Source organism: Chionomys nivalis, chromosome 4 (genome assembly GCF_950005125.1).
Source record: "Chionomys nivalis chromosome 4, mChiNiv1.1, whole genome shotgun sequence".
Lineage (NCBI taxonomy): Eukaryota > Metazoa > Chordata > Mammalia > Rodentia > Cricetidae > Chionomys > Chionomys nivalis.
In genome coordinates, this window is record NC_080089.1 from 37,671,063 (window position 1) to 37,696,053 (window position 24,991).

The 24,991-nt window shown below is 36.0% G+C and overlaps 1 protein-coding gene across 1 annotated transcript; it reads left to right on the forward strand.

The window, feature by feature from the left end:
• The first annotated feature begins 7,139 nt into the window (after nt 1-7,139).
• Nucleotides 7,140-8,069, forward strand: LOC130873679 (olfactory receptor 8D1-like). Its single transcript, XM_057768562.1, has one exon. It carries the CDS (start codon nt 7,143-7,145, stop codon nt 8,067-8,069), a length of 927 nt encoding a protein of 308 aa, XP_057624545.1. The 5' UTR covers nt 7,140-7,142.
• The last annotated feature ends 16,922 nt before the right edge of the window (nt 8,070-24,991 follow it).

Genomic DNA, 24,991 nt, shown 5'->3' on the forward strand with positions numbered 1-24,991 from the left:
CAGACAGAAAAGACACCTATAATTTAAGGAAAATTACACTTTCATGGATAGGAAAACTCAATTTGCTAAGAAATTACTTTATTCAAACTACAATCAATACAATTTCAATTTGAGCTATATTAGAATTTTTAATAATAAAGAGTTAATTCTATATCTGACGTTAAAACAGAATGATTATATTAGAAAAAGCTTTTCTTCCTTATTTATCCTAATTAAAATGCAATTAAATCATTTCCTTCTTTCATATATAAAACAAAGCGGTAGGCTGAAACTACCAAATTTTATGTATATATTATTTATTTATTTCATCTTATCTCATACATTACATCCTGACTACAATTTCCCCTTCCTCTGTTCCGCCCAGTTCTCTCCCCACCCCCACTACCTCCCCTATCCACCAGATCAACTCCGCCTCTATATCAGACCTCCCAGGTATAATAACCAAATACAGAATAACAAGTTACAAAAAATCTAGGAGCAAACCCTCATGCTTGATGTAGCAACAGGGTAGGAGGAAAGAGTCACAAGAGCAAGAAAAAGAGTCAAGGACAACCTTAATTCCACTGTTAGGAATTCCACAAGAACACCATGCTTCCCAATTGCAATTTAATACCAGATTAAATTACTTACTTTAGCCTTGCATTATTGAGTTCATGTGGAGAAGGTAGAGGCTTATCTCATCAGAACCAAATAGTTATTTCATATAACAGATTCTCATATACACGATTAATTTATTTTTGGCAAACTGTAAAAAGAAAGCAGACCAATAATAACTCTAGAATAACTTGAACAATTATATAGAAAGGAAAAATAAAAATTCAATTATCTTAGATCATGACTAACAGCTTATACAAAAATATACTTACATATATCATGGATTAATTGAATATTTTTAAATATACAATTCTTCTAGAAAATAACAAAAATAATTTATTATGATCTTAGTTTCAGACATATTACAATTGCAGCTCATAATTTTCTTTCAAATAAAACAAACTTAACCACCTGAAAATTAAATTTTTCTATATCAAGATCATGACAGAGAATAAAAAAATATATAGATCAATTAATTAACAGTAGGGCAGTGAAGAGCGAAAACAAAGAAATTCAATGAGAAATTCATGATAGTTTAGTGAAACCATAATAGTTCAGTAGATGACAAATGAGTAAAATTAAAATTAGGTCACTAGGCAGTAATAATTATAACAGTATTAATGTACTGATAATAAATAAAGGGAATAAATTATATATGTTACATGTTGCCATCAAGATAGTCTGGGTACTGGATATTTGTAAATTACAGTAATTTTGGAAACTTAATTCCATAACTAATTATAATTAAAAGTTAAAGAATTAAAAATATTGTAGTACTTCCTTACAACTAGAAAAAAATAGAAAAATATTTTTCACTTATAGAAAAATATTTACAAATTACATATCCAATGACAAATAGTATACATATACAATTTTTAATGCAAACATAAAAAGCCAGGCAATTCCAAAAAAGGGCAGCTTTAATAAAACGGTTAAGTAAATGTAAATAAGTTATAGGAATATGTTGAACATTATCAATCAAAAGAAATGGAATTTAAATCACAGTGGGGACTATTATGCACCAATAATTTTAAGGTTAAATACAAAATTAGAAAACCAAATGCCTCAGAAGACAGATGACCACTTTTCCACGCTTATGAGAAAGGATAATTTATTCCTATGTAAAAACATGGACCTAAGAAAATAGTTCTGTGATATTCTTAATTAGAACTTATTTTCAGAAAAATAAAACAGTATTTGGAAAATTCCTGCTATTAGAAACAAGGAAAAAAATAAAAACATATTTTCTACCATAATCAAGTTGGATTTTATTCCTGTGTAAAGAATTAGACCCACTGTCAAAGGTTTCTAGGTCAGTTTTCTATTGCTGAGCTGTATAACAGGCCCTGGGTTTTCTGAAATAGTATCTAGCCAGTTTAGACTGACCTTGAACTTACTATGATGCTCTCACTGATCATATCCAACCCAGTTCCCGCAAGACCACTGGAACTGTAGATACTTGCCACTTTGCACTGGAACTTTCTACAAAATTGTAATATAACCCAAGTCTACTTCTTTGTTCTGGGATTGAGATTCGGTGTTTATACAGCAATGTTCATGACATGGGCGTGCTTTCAAGTTTTGAACATGTTTATTACCCCCACAAGATCCCTTCTTTCAGATGCCCTTGGAGATTTTTTATGATTTAGTCATTGGTATCCCTGAGGAACCAATTAGATGTATGTTCACTACATTATTCATTAAATTTAAACAATAGAGCTTTAGAAACAGAAATAATTTTTCCCATATTCCAGACTGCCTGATAAACTAATCTCAGATTGAAGACTGAAAGGTACTTGATAATATCAATGCCTCTCTTACATATTAAAGACTTTGCCTGGGGCAAAAACCCAAAACTCTCAATTCAATTATATAAACATTTTCATGACTCTGTGACTATCTATAATTCACATTTAAAACAGAATTTAATGAATAGGACAGAAATATTCAATCACTATATGCGTCCTTACAGTAAGGCTCTTTAAATATGTTAATATAGTATATTCAAAGTTATAAATCAGTGTTGTAGATGTAAACTCTTCCATGTAGCTATGATTTAATTTAAAGATCAGTATTGATCAAACATTTGTAAGGCACTTCAGTATTACCTTAAATTTAATGGTTAGTTTTTCTATTAATTAAACTATCTAATTGAGTAGGAGAGGGAAATAAAACACTGATACTTAATAACTCAGTCACACAGTGAGAACTGACCTAAACTAGTTCTGATTTCAAAACCAAGCCTCTTATTTTTTCGTGCTGCTACCTGTTATTATTGACTGATGTGAGACTTCATGTCTGATTCCTGGTCTACTTACGAAAGTTTCCATGGAGTAAACAATAAGGCATACGGGATTACAAAACGTTTCCTATGCATTGCAGCACAGCAAGAAAGAAAAATCTTCAGCGAAATCATTTTTCATGGGAAGGAGTGAGCTCCATAGTGTTGTAAGCATCTAAGCATTTTCAAGGCCTTCTTTTACATCCATAAAGAGAGAGATTTTTATTTGGAATGAGTCCTTTGTTCACACATTTTACTTTAATCCAGAGATTACTTGGTTTTATTACATATTCCATGTTGTTAAATAAATATTAGTAAGATCAACATTAAATAATAGTAAGTTTCCTTCATGGAGAAGTTAGAATAATAAACAGTTTAGTAGCAGGTTAACTCACATGAATTCTGAAGAATGAACAGCATATCCCATGGAGAAGACCAGGACACAGCTGAACTAGATTCCCGTTAGGTTGGTCAAATTCATAAGAATGTTTTGTATGTAGACTCTAGCTTAAAACCCTGCCTTAGGGTTTTCTATTGCTGTGAAGAGGCACCATGACTGCAGCAACTCTTACAAAAAGGAAGCATTTAATTGAGGGTGGCTTGCTTATAAATTTCCAGATTCACTTAGTTATGATCATGAAGGGGAGCATGGCAGTGTATAAGCAGCTCTGTGCTTGAACTAAGAGTTCTACAATTGCAGGCAATCGGAATACAGTTTAGTCTCACACTAAGGGAGGTTTGAGAAAAACAAACAAACAAACAAACAAAAAACAAAGCCCAGACCGACAGTGACACACTTCTTCCAACTAGTCTATACCCCTTAACAGTGCCACTCTTTTTGGGAGTCACTTTCTTTCAAACTATCACAAACTCAAACAAAATTTCAAGTTATATGACCAGATACTGAGCCTAAAACTTTACACACATTAACTCTTTCAGTCTTTAGTAAAATTCAATGAAACTCTTTGAGTTTATTTAAGTTTTACATTTTGACTACAAGAATTACATCAACTGACAAAGATTGTATATTTTTTAGTAGGTAGGTTGGGCACCATCTTCGAACACTATAAACAACTTTCTAAATACTTCTGTACACTGACTTTCTAATACTTGCAATGATAATAGCTTAAATATTGAAAATGTCATATGACCTATGTAGAGAAGAAGTGGACTCTTCTAATGAGTCTATGCATTTATAGTAAATTAAAAGCTTTTGTATGAAAATAAGTAACTGTTAATTTTGTATATATTAGAGAAAGTGAGTAAATGGTTGTTATCAAAGGAGACTATTGGTAACAATTAGACCTGGATCCGTGAATTCCGTTACTGCAAAACTTGATGAACTGAATGAATATAAGTTAAGACAGAAAGATCAGTTTTTACATAAAATGTGCTATCCCCATGCAGTGAGTCCTGCAAAGGCTTAGATAGGAAAGATTAGGCTTTGATCCAGAAATGTGTCCAGTTGTGTAGATCTATTAGTTACGCTCAAGCATTTATGATTTTCATGTTGAAGGGAATTATTGTATACTTAATGTTACTTCTTATTTTGTTTCTAGCTATAAGATTTTCTTGATAGTAAGAAGAAGTCAGTGGAGACTAATCTTTCTTGGTAATTTGGAAGAACCTGATTTATCATTATCCCAACCAGTATTTAACAAATTTCTAACAATTGAATTCGGCAATATGTAAAATATAATATGTAAAATAGCAATTGAGACTAGATGATTGTAAATTCAATTTGAAAAAAAATCAATACAAACATATTCCAACAAATTATACAACATCATCTGATCATGTCTATAGTTTTTGTTTGTTTTCATCTTTTCCTAGACTTGTGTATTTTATATTATGTATTATGGACTTTACCTCAGGAATGCAATTATCTGGAATATGTCTCTGGGTATGTAAAATGGTCAGCTCTGAAAACAGCATACAGGTAGCATATTATGGATTGAACGGGTTAAATTTTTAAAAATATAAATGTATATACATATATGCCTGAATACAGATATTTAAATAAGGTTATGAATTTTAAAAAGTTGGAAGTTTATATGGAAGGATTTGAGTGGAGAAAAGGAAGGCAGAAATGTAATAATTAAAATATAATAATGAAAATAAAATAAAACTAATACAAATACCTGTACTATGATAAGTGATTTTACTTGATTTTAATTGTGAAATTTTAATTTCCTAGATATTTGTGTCATACTCTCCTAAATTTTGGCTACTTGGGCTCTTAAATAAATAAAGCATTCCATTATCTGATAGGTGGAAAATATTCACCAAATGTACTTGTTAGAGTTATAATTTTGTGTGTAAACAATGTACCTATCTGTGTCTATTAAGATAGATCTAGATCTTGATATAACCCTTTAAGTTTGCATGATATCAATATTTTCTTATTTATTTTGTGAACTGTAATGTATCCTGATTCCATGAAACTACACACACAAGAGGTCATGTGAAAAATACAAATAACTCTTAAGAACTTCTGATTATTTTTATTGAGTAACTGGCATTTTGATAACATCAATAAAATACAAAAAGTAGGTTAAAAGAGTTGTGGCAATGCCAGTGTCGACTGGGAGTATTCACAGGCTGATTGACTAGCAGCCAGAGTGTTTCTTTACTTAAACAGAATTCAGGAAGTAGAGGTAAATTCATGCTGGTCCAAAAAAATAGATATCATTTTTGCTTTTAGACATGTGTTTCACTTCCTGTTGCATATTTTTTAGTCATTATTGATAGAATTGTGACAGAACAGTTATCTTTACAACCATTTTACTTTAAATTTAATCATCATTGGTAAAGTTATCTTTTACAATAATTTTTACTCACCAATCCCACAATAAGAATCTAGAAACATATGACAGCCTGTTTCAAGCTAGTAGCTTTTGTGAATTCAAGGATTCTAGTCTAAAACAAAATCTCCATTCCAGCTTTGGCAGATTGCCATATCCCAAACAGTATATAATTAACTCTTCATGATCAAAGTGTCCAAGAAGAATTCTCAGCCCAAAGATGCTGCAGTTATTATAAAACTCTGAGATGATAAAATGCTTACATTTTATATCTTTATAGAAACTGTTTATGTGTCTAGTTATTCCATTTTTTATTCCTTGATCAAACGGTATCTCAGTACTTCTTCATGAGCCAACTTTTATTTTTAAAAAAAGGAAGTCCTGACATCTCATTCTTTTATCATCTTTCTACATTATTCTTTGCCTATCAATATAAGTATCTCTGTGTAGGACAGAGGCCACTTCAGCTAATCTAACTTGGGAAGAAACTTGCGATCTGATCTGTGTCCAACTTCTCTAGTCTATCAAATCTTGGTGAGCCTTTTAAATTTACTTAGTTTTGATTATCTTTTTCCTGAATAAGTACATGGACAGATGATTCAAGAATATCTCATTGACTCATAAATAGACCTGTGGCTTCTTTATGTATGTCTCAACTTTCAAGACATAAGGAAGATCTTCAAGTAAAAAAGAATATTTCCCTAAAAGCAGCAAGGGTACTATATTCAGAACTTTCCTGGAGAAGCTTAGAAGTAGTACTCCTGGGAGAGAGCATAAATGATTTATAAAGAATTTTCCATCAATCCAGTATCACCAAACTGTAAAAATATTAAAGGCTCCCCAAGTATAAAATAGGAGGAGATCAAAACCAAAAGTGGCACAGCAGTTATCATGTGCCTCCACTTTGTTGGATTTTTACAAGCAGCTGTGATGGCTTTATGACTTTTTCCGTTCCCATCAGATATGCCTATGACACTGGTTTCAGAAGCACTAGCCTTAGTACACCCTAGAAGATAAAGAGTGTTTGATGTCACAGTTTATCTCAGGCATCCTGATCATTGAGCTGTAATGTTAAATGCATGAACAAACACACACAGCTATTCTACTCTTCACATGTTAACAAATGTTTCCTTCTCTCAATAGAAGAAAATTTTAATTATGCTGCTAAATCCAGAAGGCAAATGTGTCTAAGCCAGTAAGGAAACACTTCATTTTGTGATGTAAAACTCACAATTGACTTAGAGGTAAATTTAAATAGACATATTAAAGGTCCATGAACCATAGATGAAAACAATACATTTGCAATTTTCTAAACTCTTGTTGAAGTTTTGGTTTTACTTGAAAGAAGAATGAAGTATTCCATATGTAATTTTAAGTTGCATATGAAATTTGGGATGTTCTTGGCAGTATGATAGTAAACTAAAGGCTTTTTCTTTTTCTACTTTCACAGATATCTTCAAAGAATGGGCATTGGAAATCATTCTAGAACAGCTGTGTTTGCCTTGGTGGGATTAACCCAGCAGCCAGACCTCCTGCTGCCTCTCTTCCTCCTGTTCCTGGGAATCTATGTGGTGACAGTAGTGGGGAACTTGGGCATGAGCCTGCTCATCACAGTCAGCCCACTGCTGCGCACTCCCATGTATTATTTCCTCCGCAGCTTATCCATTGTTGATCTCTGCTATTCCACTGTCATTACACCCAAAATGCTGGTGAACTTTCTTGGGAAGAAAAATTTGATCTTCTACTCTGAATGTCTGGCCCAGCTCTTCTTCTTTGTGATCTTTGTGGTGGCTGAGGGTTACCTCCTGACTGCTATGGCATATGATCGCTATGTGGCCATCTGCAGACCATTACTGTATAATGTGATCATGTCGTCTAGGCTCTGTTCACTGTTAGTTCTGGTTTCCTTCATCCTAGGCCTTTTGTCTGCCATTGCACACACAAGCGCTATGATGAAGCTGAACTTTTGTAAATCCCATATCATAAGCCATTACTTCTGTGATGTTCTCCCCCTCCTCAACCTCTCCTGCTCTAATACACATCTCAATGAACTTCTCCTATTTATCATTGGAGGGATAAACACCCTGGTGCCAACCCTAGCTGTTGCAATCTCCTATGTCTTCATCTTTAGCAGCATCCTTCGCATCAGGTCATCAGAGGGCCGGTTCAAAGCCTTTGGAACCTGCAGTTCTCATCTCATGGCCGTGGGAATCTTCTTTGGATCTATCACATTTATGTATTTCAAGCCTTCTTCAAGTAATACTCTTGAGCAAGAGAAGGTGTCTTCTGTGTTCTATACCACAGTGATCCCCTTGTTGAACCCATTAATATATAGTTTGAGGAACAAAGATGTGAAGAAAGCATTGGGCAGATTCTTGTTGAGGAGATAGGTCTTATTTTTTGGTAAACAATATATGGTAGGAGATAATTTTTCTGAGGAAACCATGATCTTTCTACTCTCTTGTATTATCCAATATATCTCTGTATGTGGTTCTGGGATTGATCTCAGAGTATTCTGTATGTCAGGCAAACACTATGCCATAGGTATACATGCAATATCTAATACTTTAGAAAATGCCTTACCATATATAGCTGATTAACTTTTTCCAATAAAATAGAACATTATTTTACAAAAGGTTTTATTGTTTGTATAGGAAACCTGATCTTTTTCTGTCATATAAATGAAATTTTTGTTTCTAACAACAGTCACACATTCTTTAGTTCATGATTACAATGATTGTGTTATCCAGGGTATTCTTTTACTGCTTTTCTCCCTATCTTTTGCACCTTATATTCCTTCTGACCCTCATCTGAAATGTTTCTTGAGCCATAGAGGGAAACTTGTTTAGGCTACAAATCTTGTCTATCATATATTCTCAGCATTCCAGGCAGCTGTGAGTCTCTATTTACCACTCTTCACTCTAAATGAAAACTTTTCTCATTAGCGCAGAGAGAAAATTTGCCTAAGGGTACAAACATAAAAAATTAGAATGTAGTTTGGGATTGTCAAATTAGATAATCATTAGCCATTATCTTCCTCCCATAACTGATCTATAGACTGCTGATGGGATCTGGGAGTTGGGGAATCAATATCTTTAGTTGTATCCCCAATGTGCCCATCAGACTACAAGGCACAGTTCTAATTACAAGGATTCAGATGTTCCTGGTCATATAAAAGTGATAGAAATCAATCAATTACACACAAATATAAAAGGGGATTAGTGGGGGAAAGGGGAATAGATAAGAGAGGGATGGAGAAGAGATAGGTTAGAGTTAAGAACAATCAAACTGCAAAACTCATGGTCTACTTGTACAGAACTGTCAAAGTATAAATGTTAATTTTCAAAAAGAAAACCAGCAGTATGAGAAGGTTTTTGGGTGTTCACTAATATGAAATGTTTGGAAGCATGAAACTGGATCCTAGGTTTATTCCTTAGTCCTTGACAAGACAAGACAACTACACAAGAAAATCAAAAGAAACAGGGGTAAAAGCAGTAGCAGAAAAGGTTGGCTGATATAGTCTGTATGTTCTGTTAAATTAGTTTTAATTTTTTTCTATCCCGAGTTTGTGAGATTACTTGATTTTCACTTGTCTCCTGACTACCATAAGTCAATATCTCCATATTCCAAAGCAATGTGAATGAAGTGTGTCCCCAGACCATCCTGATCTATTATTAAATATAAATTGTTATTCAATTATATGTGACATAACGAATACCCTAGGATTATAATAATTAGGAAAGAAGGAAAACAGTTTTCTTTAACTGTAGAAAATATAATATCTTACCCCAAATCTCAAAGGCATTGGTGATGCTAATAAGACTTCAGTAAATGACTAAAAGATAAATTAACCTTCAGAATTCAGAATGAATTTTATCTAGCTACAAGACATAGACCCTGCTAGAAGGAATAAAAGACAGGATATTTGTGCATGCACTAAACAGAAGGAGTGAAGTTCTTTCTCTAGGGAAACTCACTTACTCCTAAAATATACAAAAGTAAATATGAACAAGTGTGAACTTAATTCTTGAATAGAATGAATCAACATTCAAAAGTACTAGTTTTTACAATTAATTTACAAGTTTGGTAGTATACTGACAAAATCTTCATATTATATATTCTGAATATAACCATTAATTTTTTATGTTTATGAGATAACATCATACAAATTTTTTGAGGGAAATTGAAATACATAAAACTGCACATATGTGAGAAGTAAAAAGATTATTTTTTGCACATTTATGAATTTTGGAACTATTACGGCAGTAAAAATAACAAATAGTTGATTATGCTTCATGACTAGTCTTTTAGTCTCTAACCAAAGATAAGAGCTGATTTTCACATTGTCACAGTTGTTTGGTGATTGACATTTCTATAATTTCATGTAGATAGATATTTTATTAAGATATCCTTAGCTTTTTTATTCAAAATAATAATTTAATTATTTATCTACATTTCCATTTTTATTTTTCAGAATGCTATTATATGGACTTATTATCATCTAACCACTTAGTTATTGTCAATCACTTGAAGTCTTTTAGTCTATTACAAATAAAGTTGTTATCAGTTCTATACTGTTATAATCATGTTATTTAATGTAAAACTATCTAGCCAAAATATTTGTAAATTATGTTAACTTTATATTATGTTAAAGTTTTAGCCATCCATCTAACTGCCAATCTGATTCTGAATAAAGTAAAATTTAAACTATAACAGTTATAGATATGAGTTGCAATTGGTCCATTTTAAAGCCAAAACCTGATTTCATATTTTTATTTTAATTTTAACAGTTCTGATATTGGATATTTTATACTTTTGAACTTGCTTATAAAAGATAAATCAGTTTTCATGTGCATACTGTTCCTTTATTTCATTCTATCAGTTCTGTTCTTATAGGTAATATTGACCTGAAAAGGGTTTACTCACAGGACCCCACTCATCTCTACTGAACTAAAGGGTATGGATATAATTTGTTACCATTAAGGTCAATCAAGATTTATTACCCTGTATCGTGAACAAATAAATATATTATCAATAACATTGGTGACTCTGTTATGGTACAAAACACATTTGCTGCCATAATAAATGTAAATTTCTTTCAGTGCTGAGGATTAGACCCACTGTCTAATATTTCTAGGTCAGTACTATATCACTGAGCTCTAGAACAGGCTCTGGGTTTTTTGAGATAATGTCTCACCAGTTCAGGCTGACATTGAACTTACTATCTTTCTCTTACTGGTGATGTCCAACCCACTTCCTGCAAGAGCACTGGACTGGAGGTACTTGCTGCTTTACACTGCATGGGACTTTCTTTTTTCTTTTTTTTTTTTTTTTTTTTTTTTTTTTTTACTTATTTATTTTTATTCTTTTTTAATTAAAATTTCCACCTGCTCCCCATTTCCCATTTCCCTCCCCTCCTCCCAAATATTGCCCTCCCCCCACTTCCCTCCCCATATCCCCACTCCTCTTCTCCTCCCCCCACTCCATTCCCCCTCCCTCTCGATACTGAAGAGCAGTCCAAATTCCCTGCCCTGCGGGAAGACCAAGGTCCTTCTATCTACGTCCAGAAAGGTGAGCGTCCAAACAGGCTAAGCTCCCACAAAGCCAGTTCATGTATTAGGATTGAAACCTAGTGCCATTGTCCTTGGCTTCTCATCAGTCTTCATTGACCGCCATGCTCAGAGAGTCCGGAATCAACCCATGCTTATTCAGTCCCAGACCAGCTGGCCTTGGTGGGCTCCCAATAAATCAGTTCCACTGTCACAGTGGGTGGGTGCATCCCTCGTGGTCCTGATTTTTTGCTCATGTTCTCCCTCCTTCTGCTCCTCATTTGGGCCTTAAGAGCTCAGACCGTTGCTCCAAATTGAGACTCTGTCTCTACCTCGATCCGTCGCCAGATGAAGGTTCTAAGGTGATATGCAAGATATTCATCAGTATAGGATAGGGTCATTTCAGGTTCCCTCTCCTTAGTTGCCCAAGGTACAAGCTGGGGACATATTCCTGGACACCTGCGAACCCCTCAAGAGTCAAGTCTCTTGCCAACCCTAAGATGGCTCCCTTAGATAGGATATATACTTCGCTGCTCCCGTATCCATCCTTCCTATATCCCAACCATCCCAATCCTCCGAGCTCCTCCCATCCTCCCCTTCTCATATTTCTCATCCCATTTCCCCTTTGCCCCATGCCACCTCACCCGCAAGTTCCCAGTTTTTGCCCTGGAATCTTGTCTACTTCCCCCTCTCCATGCGGATGACTATATGATTTTCTTTGGGTTCACTTTCTTATTTAGCTTCTATAGGATCACACATTATATGCTTAATGTCTTTTATTTTATGGCTAGAAACCGATTATGAGTGAGTACATCCCATGTTCCTCTTTTTGAGTCTGGGATACCTCACTCAGGATAGTGTTTTCTATTTCCATCCATTTGCATGCAAAATTCGAGAAGTCATTGTTTTTTACTGCTGAGTAGTACTCTAATATGTATATATTCCACACTTTCTTCATCCATTCCTCCATTGAAGGGCATCTAGGTTGTTTCCAGGTTTTGGCTATTACAAACAATGCTGCTATGAACATAGTTGAACAGATACTTTTGTCATTTGATGTGGCATCTCTTGGGTATATTCCCAATAGTGGTATTACTGGATCTTGGGGTAGGTTGATCCCAAATTTCCTGAGAAATCGCCACACTGATTTCCAAAGTAGTTGCACAAGTTTGCATTCCCACCAGCAATGAATGAGTGTGCCTCTTTCTCCACAACCTCTCCAGCAAAGGCTATCATTGGTGTTCTTGATTTTAGCCATTCTGACAGGTGTAAGATGGTATCTCAAAGTTGTTTTAATTTGCATTTCCCTTATCGCTAAGGAGGTTGAGCATGACCTTAGGTGTCTTTTGGCCATTTGAATTTCTTCTGTTGAGAATTCTCTGTTCAGATCAGTGCCCCATTTTTTTATTGGGTTCATTAGCATTTTAAAGTTTAGTTTCTTGAGTTCTTTATATATTTTGGTGATCAGACCTTTGTCTGTTGCAGGGTTGGTGAAGATCTTCTCCCAGTCAGTGGGTTGCCTTTTTGTCTTAGTGACAGTGTCCTTTGCTTTACAGAAGCTACTCAGTTTCAGGAGGTCCCATTTATTCAATGTTGCCCTTAATGTCTGTGCTGCTGGGGATAAACGTAGGAAGTGATCTCCTGTACCCATATGTTGTAGAGTACTTCCAACTTTTTCTTCTATCAGGTTCAGTGTGTTCAGACTAATATTGAGGTCTTTAATCCATTTGGACTTGAGTTTTGTGCATGGTGATAGATATGGATCTATTTTCATTCTTCTACACGTTGACAACCAGTTCTGCCAGCACCATTTGTTGAAGATGCTCTCTTTTTTCCATTGAATACTTTTAGCTCCTTTATCAAAAATTAGGTGTTCATAAGTTTGTGGGTTAAAATCAGGGTCTTCTACTCGGTTCCATTGGTCGACTTCTCTGTTTTTATGCCAATACCAAACTGTTTTCAATACTGAGGCTCTGTAATAGAGTTTGAGGTCAGGGATGGTAATGCCTCCAGACGATCCTTTATTATATAAGATTGTTTTGGCTATCCTGGGTTTTTTGTTTCTCCATATAAAGTTGATTATTGTCCTCTCAAGATCTGTGAAGAATTTTGATGGGATTTTGATGGGGATTGCATTGAATCTATAAATTGCCCTTGGTAGAATTGCCATTTTTACTATGTTAATCCTCCCTATCCAACAGCAAGGGAGATCCTTCCATTTTCTGGTATCCTCCTCAATTTCTTTCTTCATTGACTTAAAGTTCTTGTCAAATAGATCCTTTACTTCCTTGGTTAGGGTTACCCCAAGATATTTTATGCTATTTGTGGCTATCGTGAAGGGTGATGCTTCTCTGATTTCCATCTCTGCTTCCTTATCCTTTGTGTATAGGAGGGCAACTGATTTTTTGGAATTGATCTTGTATCCTGCAACGCTACTAAAGGTGTTTATCAGCTGAAGGAGTTCTTTGCTGGAGTTTTTGGGGTCGCTTATGTACACTATCATATCGTCTGCAAATAATGAAAGTTTAACTTCTTCCTTTCCGATTTGAATCCCTTTGATCCCCTTATGTTGTCTTATTGCTATTGCTAGAATTTCAAGCACTATATTAAAGAGGTATGGAGAGAGTGGACAACCTTGTCGTGTTCCTGATTTTAGTGGAATAGCTTTGAGTTTCTCTCCATTTAATTTGATGTTAGCTGACGGCTTGCTATAAATAGCTTTTATTATAGTTAGGAACGACCCTTGTATTCCTAATCTCTCTAAGACCTTTATCATAAAGGGATGTTGAATTTTGTCAAATGCTTTTTCAGCATCTAATGAAATGATCATATGGTTTTTTTCTTTCAGTTTATTTATATGATGGATTACATTGATAGATTTTCGTATGTTGAACCAGCCCTGCATCTCTGGGATGAAGCCTACTTGATCATAATGGATAATTTTTCTGATGTGTTCTTGGATTCGGTTTGCCAGTATTTTATTGAGTATTTTTGCGTCGATGTTCATGAGTGAGATTGGCCTGTAGTTCTCTTTCTTGGTTGTGTCTTTGTGTGGTTTTGGTATCAGAGTAACTTCAGCTTCATAAAAGGAATTTGGCAATGACTTCTCTGTTTCAATATTGTGAAATACATTAAGGAGTATAGGTATTAGGTCTTCTTGGAAGTTCTGGTAGAATTCTGCATTGAAGCCATCTGGACCTGGGCTTTTTTTGGTGGGGAGGTTTTTTATAACAACTTCTAATTCTTCGCGACTAACAGGTCTATTTAGATTGTTCACCTGGTCCTGGTTTAACTTTGGTATATGGTACTTATCTAAAAAAGTGTCCATTTCTATAACATTTTCCAATTTTGTGGCATACAGATTTTTGTAGTATGGTCTAATGATTCTCTGAATTTCCTCTGAGTCTGTGGTTATGTCTCCCTTTTCGTTTCTGATTTTGTTAATTTGCGTATTCTCTCTCCGCCGTTTGATTAGTTTGGATAGGGGTTTATCAATCTTATTGATTTTCTCCATGAACCAGCTTTTTGTTTCATTGATTCTTTGGATTGCTTTCTGTGTTTCTATTTTGTTGATTTCAGCCCTCAATTTGATTATTTCCAGTCTTCTACTTCTCCTAGGTGAGTCTGCTTCTTTTTTTTCTAAAGCTTTCAGGTGGGCTATTAAGTCTCCAATGTGTGCTTTCTCCGTTTTCTTTAAGTGGGCACTTAATGCTATGAATTTTCCTCTTAGCACTGCTTTCATAGTGTCCCATAGGTTTGAGTATGTTGAGTCTTCGTTTTCATTGAATTCAAGAAAGACTTTAATTTCTTTCTTTATTTCTTCCTTGATCCAGGTGAGGTTCAATAGTTGACTGTCCAGTTTCCATGAGTTCATAGGCTTTCTGGGGATAGCATTGTTGTTGAATTCTAACTTTAATCCATGGTGATCTGATAAGACACAGGTGGTTACCGATATTTTTTTGTAACTGTGTAAGTTTGCTTTGTTACCGAGTATGTGGTCTATTTTCGAGAAGGTTCCATGAGCTGCAGAGAAGAAGGTATATTCTTTCCTATTTGGGTGGAATGTTCTATAGATGTCTGTTAAGTCCATTTGATTCATTACCTCCCTTAATCCTCTTATTTCTCTGTTAGGTTTCTGTTTGATTGACCTGTCCATTGGTGAGAGAGGAGTGTTGAAATCTCCTACTATTAGTGTGTGTGGTTTGATGACTGCCTTGAGTTTTAGTAACGTTTCTTTTACATAAGTGGGTGCTTTTATATTAGGGGCATATATATTCAGGATTGAGATTTCATCCTGGTGAATTGTTCCTGTTATGAGTAAAAAATGTCCATCTCCATCTCTTTTGATTGATTTTAGTTTGAAGTCAACTTTCTTAGAAATTAGTATGGCCACACCTGCTTGTTTCTTAGGTCCGTTTGCTTGATAAACCTTTTCCCAGCCCTTTACTCTGAGTAGATGTCTGTCTTTGTGGTTGAGGTGTGTTTCTTGTAAGCAGCAGAATGTTGGATCCTGTTTTCGTATCCAATCTCTTAGCCTGTGCCTCTTTATAGGTGAGTTGAGTCCATTGATATTAAGTGATATTAATGACCAGTGGTTGTTAACTCCGGTCATTTTTCCTTTCTTTCTTTCTTTTCTTTGGTAGTAGAGTTTGTGTGTTTTCCTTCTTCAAGTTGTGCTGGTGAAGGGTCTTTAGATGTCTGAGTTATTGTGGGCATTGTTGGACTCCTTGGTTTGTAATTTTCCTTCAATTACTTTCTGAAGGGCTGGATTTGTGGCTACGTATTGTTTAAATTTGTTTTTATCCTGGAAAACTTTGTTTTCTCCATTTATAGTGAATGAAAGCTTGGCTGGGTATAGTAGTCTGGGCTTGCATCCATGGTCTCGTAGTTTCTGCAGTATATCTATCCAGGACCTTCTGGCTTTCATGGTTTCCATAGAGAAATCAGGTGTAAGTCTGATAGGTTTACCTTTATAGGTAACTTGACCTTTTTCCTTTGCAGCTCCTAATATTCTTTCTTTATTCTGTATGTTTTGTGTTTTGATTATTATATGACGAGGAGATGTTTTTTTTTGATCCAGTCGATTTGGTGTTCTGTATGCTTCTTGGACCTTCAAAGGAATATCTTTCTTAAGGTTGGGAAAGTTTTCTTCTATAATTTTATTAAATATATTTTCAGGACCATTGAGCTGTACTTCTTCTCCTTCTTCTATCCCTATTATTCTTAGGTTTGGTCTTTTTATTGTGTCCCAGATTTCCTGAATGTTTTGTGATGAGAATTTGTTGGTTATGCTGTTTTCTTTGATGAGAGTGTTTATTTTCTCTATGGTATCTTCAGTGTCTGAGATTCTTTCTTCTATCTCTTGTAATCTGTTGGTGGTACTTGTCTCTGTAGTTCCTGTTCGTTTATTCAAATTTTCCATCTCCATCCTTCCCTCGGTTTGTGTTTTCTTTATTACTTCCACTTCGTTCTTCAAGTCTTGAACCATTTCCCTTACCTGTTTGATTACTTTTTCTTGTTTCTCTTGGTTTTCTTGGGTATCTTTGAGATATTTATTCATTTCCTCTACCTTTTTGTTTGTAATCTCTAATTGGTTGTGGCAGTTTTTCACCTCCTGTTTAAGGTCCTCTATTATTTTCATAAAATTCACTTTTGAGTCGAATTCTTCTAGTTCTTCTGTATTAGGGTTTAGACTTCTCATTTCAGGATTCCTGGATCCTGGTGATGTCACGTTGCCTTTCAAGTTGTTGGAGGAATTCTTGCATTGGCGCCTGCCCATCTTTTCCTTCAAATGGAGCCAGGAGAGGCCTGATGTCTTGGACCAGTCTTTGCTGTGACTAACTCTCTAGGTGTATCTCCTCAGTGTAGGGGCAGGAACCGTTCCCTTCCAGGTGAACTCCTCAACACCAAAACATGGATGCGTGGTATTCCAATGACCCGCGTAAAGAAGGCCGAATGCAAGGGGTCGGGCGGGGTCCAGTAGAACACAGGCGACACTGCAGTACAAGCTGGAGGTGCCTGCGCTCCCTTTCGGGGGTTGCTGAGGCCTGCCCACTGCTCTGGTTGGGTAGCCTTAGTGTAGGGGCGTTTGTGCTCTCTACCGGGACCGTCCGCCCCAGGATAGTACACACTCACCCGTCCCGATGAAACTTCTTGGCACCTACACAGGAACTCCTGGATGCCCCAATGAGCCAGGGACTAATGGAAGTAGGGCAGTAGGGCGCAGGCAGAGCAGGTCCAGCAGATCACATCAGAGACTGCAGCCCCAGCAGCAGGGGCCCGCTTTCCCTGGCGGGGACCTTGAGGCCTGCCCTCTAGTCAGGGACTCACTGCTCTGGGTTGGTAGCCTTAGTGAAATGGCAGGAAACTGTTCCACAGCTAAGGACCTTGCAGACAAGGCAGGTTTGGGGGTGGGGGTGGGGGCGGGTGTGTAGGAGAGCAAGCCCTGCAGCAGGAGCTGGGGGAGGGGTGTTTGTGCTCTCTACCTGGACAGTCCGCCCCAGGATAGCACACACTCACCCGTCCCGATGAAACTTCTTGGCACCTACACAGGAACTCCTGGATGCCCCAATGAGCCAGGGACTAAGGGAAGTAGGGCGCAGGCAGAGCAGGTCCAGCAGATCACAGCAGAGACTGCAGCCCCAGCAGCAGGGGCCCGCTTTCCCTGGCGGGGACCTTGAGGCCTGCCCTCTGGTCAGGGACTCACTGCTCTGGGTTGGTAGCCTTAGTGAAATGGCAGGAAACTGTTCCACAGCTAAGGACCTTGCAGACAAGGCAGGTTTGGGGGTGGGGGTGGGGGCGGGTGTGTAGGAGAGCAAGCCCTGCAGCAGGAGCTGGGGGAGGGGTGTTTGTGCTCTCTACCTGGACAGTCCGCCCCAGGATAGCACACACTCACCCGTCCCGATGAAACTTCTCGGCACCTACACAGGAACTCCTGGATGCCCCAATGAGCCAGGGACTAATGGAAGTAGGGCGCAGGCAGAGCAGGTCCAGCAGATCACAGCAGAGACTGCAGCCCCAGCAGCAGGGGCCCGCTTTCCCTGGCGGGGACCTTTCTTTTTTTTTTTTTTTTTTTTTTTTTTCGAGACAGGGTTTCTCTGTGGTTTTTGGAGCCTGTCCTGGAACTAGCTCTTGTAGACCAGGCTGGTCTCGAACTCACAGAGATCCTCCTGTCTCTGCCTCCCGAGTGCTGGGATTAAAGGCGTGCACCACCACCACCGCCCAGCTGCATGGGACTTTCTATGGTATTGTAAATGTAACCGAAATCATGTTCTTTGGTATGTAGAATAGTTCAAGGTCTCTCAGCCTTGGGTTCTGAGATTCAGTGTATATGCAGCTATGTTCATGGCATGCATTTTCTTTCAAGTCTTGAACACCATCATTGCCCACTAGATCATTTCATGCAGACTCCCATGGGGATTTTTTTTTTTTTTATGATTTAGTCATTGCTATCTCTGAGAGACTAATTAGACTTAAGTTTACTACATTCTTCACCAAATTTAAACAACAGAGTTTTGGAAAGAGAAGAAAAGAAGTGTTTTCCAGTGTGCCAGATTGCCCAATAGACTAATCTCAGACTGGAAGTTCCTATTGAATTTCTCTCATTTTTTATGTCTTTGCTTAGAACAACATTCCCACATCAATTAGATAAACATTTCCATAATTCTGTAACTATATAAAATACACATTGTAATTTAAAATAGAATTTAATGAATGGGATAGAAATATTCAATTACCCTATGTGTCCTTATAATAAGGCACTCTAAAAAATGTTAATGCAGTATGTTCAAAGGAAAATTATAAATGTTCACTGTGGATATATAGTCTTAAATGAAGATGGGATTTAATTTAAAGATCAGTAATGATTGATTCTTTATAAGGTAATGCAGTATTATCTTAAGTTCAATGATGACTTTCACAGTTAATTAAAAGCATCCTTTAGCAGGGAAGGAAAATATAACACTGAGAGCACTGATAGCCCTGATGCTTAATAACCCAATCACACAACTAGGGACCCTGATCCAAACCAGGTCTGATTCTAGAATCAAGGCCTCTTAACCGTCTGTGCTGATAATTGTTATTATTGAATAATGTAATACTTGATATCTGATACCCGAAAATGTCAGTAATGATTCCATAGAGTAAATAATAACGCTGGGGAGATTGCTTAAAGCTTTCATTTCATTGCAGAATAAAAAGGAAGAAAAATCTTCCATAAAATAAACTGTCCTGGGAAGAAATGAATTTGACCATGCTGTAAGTTTTTAAGCATTTCCAACATGATTTCTTTCGCACACATAGAGAGAGATTTGTCAGATTCCATTCCTTATGGTTGGATGCAATTCTCCGCCTTAATGTGGGGGAGGGGGTGAGGGTCTGAATCCTCCCTCAACTTAATGGGCCATGTTTTGTTTACTTTCTCTGGGAGTCCTTAATCTTTGAGAAGGAATGGATGAGGGATAGACTGGAAGGCCAGTGGGGATGGGAATAGGGCTGTGCCAGGGAAATGTGGTCAGAATGTAAATGAAACTAAAAAACAAATCATAAAAATAGAGATTTTTATTTGGAATGAGATAATTCTGTTCTCAAATATTTTATTACAGAGATTACTTATTTTTTTTACATATTCCATGCTTTTAAATATGTTACTAAGAACAATGCTTTGGTCTAAAGGCTATGTTTAATTATAATTCAAATAATGTTTTTTCTTTCATGAAGGGTTTACAGTAAGAACAGTTTAGCAGCTTTTTAACTCATGTAATTTGAAGAAAGACCTGCATATCTAGTGAAGAAAGCTAGAACACAGCTGAAACAGAGTCACCCAGGATGAGAGAACACATAAGGATGTTTTGTATGAAGACCCAAACAAAAAATTAGGGTTCTATTGAAAAACAATGACGAAATTTTTAGCTAATGCTTTACATATATTAACTATTTTAGCACAATTCCATAAAACTATTAAAAGTCATTTGTGTTTTTATTATGGTTTAATAATTTAAGTCAATTTACCAAGATTCTACATTTTTTAATATTTTCTTTTTTTACAGTTTCTTTATTATTACTTTTATTGAGATATATATTTTCTCCCCTCCCCTCCCTTCATCCCTCCTGCCATTTACCCTCTCTGTGTTTCCCCAGCTCCCAATTAACTCAGGAGATCTTGTCTCTTTCTCTATTCCATGTGGATTAGATCCATGTATGTCTCTCTTAGGGTTCTCCTTGTTGTCTAGATTCTTTGGGGTTGCAAATTGTAGGCTGATTTTTCTTTGCTTTATGTCTAAAAGCCACTTGAGAGTGAGAATATAATATATTTATCTTTCTGTGTCTGAGTTACCTCATTCAATATGATGTTTTTTAGATTTATTTGCTTGCAAAATTAAAGAATCCACTGCATAAATATACCACATTTTCTTTATCCATTCTTGAGTAGAGGAGCATCTAGATTGATTATACATTCTTGATATTATGAATAATGCTGCTATGAACATAGTTGAGCACATATCTTTGTGGGATGATTGAGCATTCTTTGGGTATATACCCAAAAGGGGTACTACTGGGTCTTGAGGTAGGTTGTTTCCTAATTTTCTGAAAATTCATCATACTGATTTCCAAAGTAGTTATTATTTTGAGGTTTGTGAAGAATTTTGCTGGAATTTGGAAGGGCATTGCCTTCAATTTGTAGATTGCTTTTGATAAGATTGTCTTCTTTACTATGTTAATTCTACCTTCCCAAGAGTGTGGGAATTCTTTCTTTTTTTCTGTTGTCATCTTCAATTTCCTTTTTCAAAGATTTAAATTCTTGTCATATAGGTCTTCCACTTGTTTGGTTAGAGTTACTCCAAGATATTTTATGCTATTTGTGGCTGTTATAAAGAGTGATATTTCTCTGATTTCTTTTTCAGCCTATTTATCATCTGTATAAAGCAGGGATACCTATTTTTTGAGTTAATCTTATATCCTGCTACATTACTGAAATTGTTTATGAGTTGTAGAAGAATTTGATAGAATTTTTGGGATCATTTATGTAACCTATCATATCACTAGCAAATAGTGAGAGTTTGACTTATTTTCTGATTTCTATCTCCTTGATGTCCTTTTGTAGTTTTAATGCTCCAGAGACAAAATCAAGTACTATATTGAACAGATATGAAGAGAGTAGGCAACCTTGTCTTGTTCCTTAATTCAATGGGATAGCTTTGGGTTTCTCTTCATTTATTTTTATGTTGGCTGTTGACTTGCTGTATATTGCCTTTATTGTGTTTAGGTATGTTCCTTGTATCCCTGCTCTCTCCAAGACCTTTATCATGAAGGGGTATTGTATTTTGTTAAAGACTTTTCAGCATCCAATGAGATGATCATGTTTTCTTTTTTTCTTCTGTTTCTTTATATGGTGGATTACATTGACAGATTTCATATGTTGAACCATCCATGCATCTCTGGGATGAAGCCTACTAGGTCATGGTGGATGATTTTTCTGATGTGTTCTTGCATTCAGTTTGCCAGTATTTTATTTTATTTTTTAAATTTTGCATCAACGTGCTATAATTCTGTTTCTTAGTATTGAGTTTGTGGAGTTTGGGTACAGGGTAGTTGTAACCTCATAAAAAGTCATAAAAAAAGTTTGGTAATGTTCCTTCTGTTTCTATTGTATGGTACAATTTGAGGAGCATTGGTATTAGTTATTCTTTGAAAATCTTGTAGAATTCTGCACTGACACCATCTGGTCCTTGGCTTATTTTTTTTTTAAAAATTTGGAAACCTTTGATTACTGTTTCTATTTCTTTAGCAGATAAGGTCTATTTCATTCGCTTATCTGGTAAATGATATTTATCCAGAAAATTGTCCATTGTCGTTATGCTTTCCAATTTTGTTGAGTACATGTTTTTGAGTATGACCTGATGATTTTCTGGATTTCCTCCATGTCTGTTGTTATGTCCTCATTTTTCTTTCTAATTTTTTTAAATTTGGATATTCTCTCTCTGTCTTTTTGTTATTTTGGCTAAAGGTTTGTCTATTTTGTTGATGTTTTAGAAGAATCAACTCTTTGTCTCATTGATTCTTTGTATATTGTTTTGTTTTTATTTTGTTGATTTCAGCTCTAAAATTTGATCATATCCTGCCATCTAGTCTTTCTGCTAAAAAGTTTGCTTCTTTTTATTCTAGAGCTTTCAGTTGTTCTGTAAACTCACTGGTGTGGGATTTTTCTAGATTCTTTATGTAGGCTTTTTGTGCTATGAATTTTCCTCTTAACATTGCTTTCATTGTATTCCATAAATTTGGGTGTATTATGTGGTCATTTTCATTGAAATTTAGGAAGTCTTTACTTTCTTTATTTCTTCCTTTATCTACAGATGATCTGATAAGATAAATGGGTTTATTCCATTTTTTTAATCTGTTGAGGTTTGCTTTGTTACCTAGCAAAGATTGCTGGCTTGTGCCAGCTCCTGCAGAACACAGTTGCTGACTAAGGCCTGTCCCAGGAAGGTAGTGCTCCCTCCTACCTGTTCCTGCAGAGGTTGCTTACTTGGAGCTGGTCCCAAGACAGAGGTGATTTGCTCCAACTCTACATTTGTTTGTGAGCATGTAGGCCCTACCATAGAACAATAGAAACTGCATTCTAAATACTTATGGACTCTGATTTTCTAATATTTGAAATTATATTAACTTAAATACTGATAGTTACTTTTGACTTTACTTTTAAGCAATTTATGAGCAGATAATTAAATCTAGCAAAATCAAAAAGCAATTCTGGCAACGAACTCCAATTGGCAGTCAAAGGCTTTTGCAAAGCAATCATTTTAGTAGTGAAAACTTAAGAAAAAAATGTAAGGCTCATTGTGGTTGGTTTAATGAGGAGGTCTTCGATCCATTTGGACTTGAGTTTTGTGCATGGCAATAGATAAGGATCTATTTGCATTATTTCACATGTTGATATCCAGTTATGCCAGCATCATTTGTTGAATATGCTTTCTTTTTTCCATTTTATATTTTTAGCTTTTTTGTCAAAATCAGGTGTTTGTAGTTGTGTGGATTGACATATGTGTCTTTGATTTGATTCCATTGGTACTTCTGTTTGTTTTTAAGACAATACCAGGTTGTCTTCATTACTGTAGCTCTGTAGTAAAGTTTGAAGTCAGGGATTGTGATGCCTCTAGAAGTTCCTTTAGTGTATAGGATTGTTTTGGCTATCCTGGGTTTTTTGTTTTAACATATGAAGTTGAGTATTATTCTTTTGAGATCTGTGAAGAATCTTGCTGGGATTTTGATGGGCCCTATATCTAATTTGTAGATGACTTTTGATAAGATTGCCATTTTTACTATGTTAATTCTACCTACTCAAGAACATAGGAGGTCTTTCCATATTCTGGTGTCTTTAATTTATTCTTCAAAGATTTAAAGTACTTATCATACAAGTCTTCTACTTGTTTGGTTAGAGTTACCCCAAGATACTTTGTATTATTTGTAACTTTGTGAAGCGTGATGTTAATCTGTTTTCTTTCTCAGAGCGTTTATCAACAGATGTAGGACCCCTCCCCCCCATATACTGTGAATACCATTGGTTAATAAAGAAACTGCCTTTAGCCCCTGACATAGTGGAATAGAGGTAAGTGGGGGCAAACTAAATTGAATTCTGGGAGAAAGTAAGCAGAGTCGAGGAAAAGCCATGGAGCCCTGCCAGAGACATATGATGGAACTTTGCCCAGTAAGCCACAGCATATTGGTGATACACAGATTAATGGAAATGGGTTAGATTCAGATTCAAGAGTTAGCCAATAAGAAGCTTCAGCTAATGGTCTAAACAGTGATTTAATTAATAGAGTTTCTTTGTGGTTATTTCAAGTCTGAGCAGCTGGGAACAAACAAGTGGCCTCCTACTACAATCATCTATATAAAAGATGGCTACTATTTCTTTGAGTTAACCTTCTATCCTGCTAAATTGGATCAGAGATGTAAACATAAAACCAACCATACTAAACCTCATAGAAGAAAAATTGGTAAGTATACCACTGGCACAGAAGACTACTTCCTAAATATAACCCCAGTAGCACAGACACAGAGAGCAACATTTAATAATTGGGACCTCCTACAACTAAGAAGTTTCTGTAAAGCAAAGAACATGTTCAAGAAGACAAAATTATAACCTAAGAATGGGAATATCTTAATCAACCTCACATTTGACAGAGGACTGATCTCTAAATTATACAAAGAACTCAAGAACTTAGACATCAAAAGAACAAATCATCCAACAAAGAAAATGGGGTACAGACATAAACATAGAACTCTCAACAGATGAATCTCAAATGGCTGGAAGACACGTAAGGAAATATTCAACTTCCTTAGCCATCAGAGAAATGCAAATTACAGACAACCCTGTAATCCCATCTTAAACCTGTCAGAATGGCCAAGAACAAAACCACGGATGACAGCTTATGCTGGAGAGGTTGTGGGGAAAAGAAACGCTACTGCCTTGCTGGTGAGAATGCAAGCTGGAACAGCCCCTTTGGATGTCAGTGCTGTCATTTCTCAGAAAATTAAGAAACAACCTCCTTCAAGACACAGTAATTCTACTTTTAGGTATACATCCAAAGGATGCTCAATCTTGCCAGAAGGATATGTGCTCAACTATGTTCATAGCAGTATTGTTTTTTATAGCCAGAACCTAGAAACAACCTGAATGCCCCTCAACTGAAGAATGGATAAGGAAAATGTGGTACATTTACATGATGTAGTATTACTCAATGGTAAAAAATAATGTCATCTTT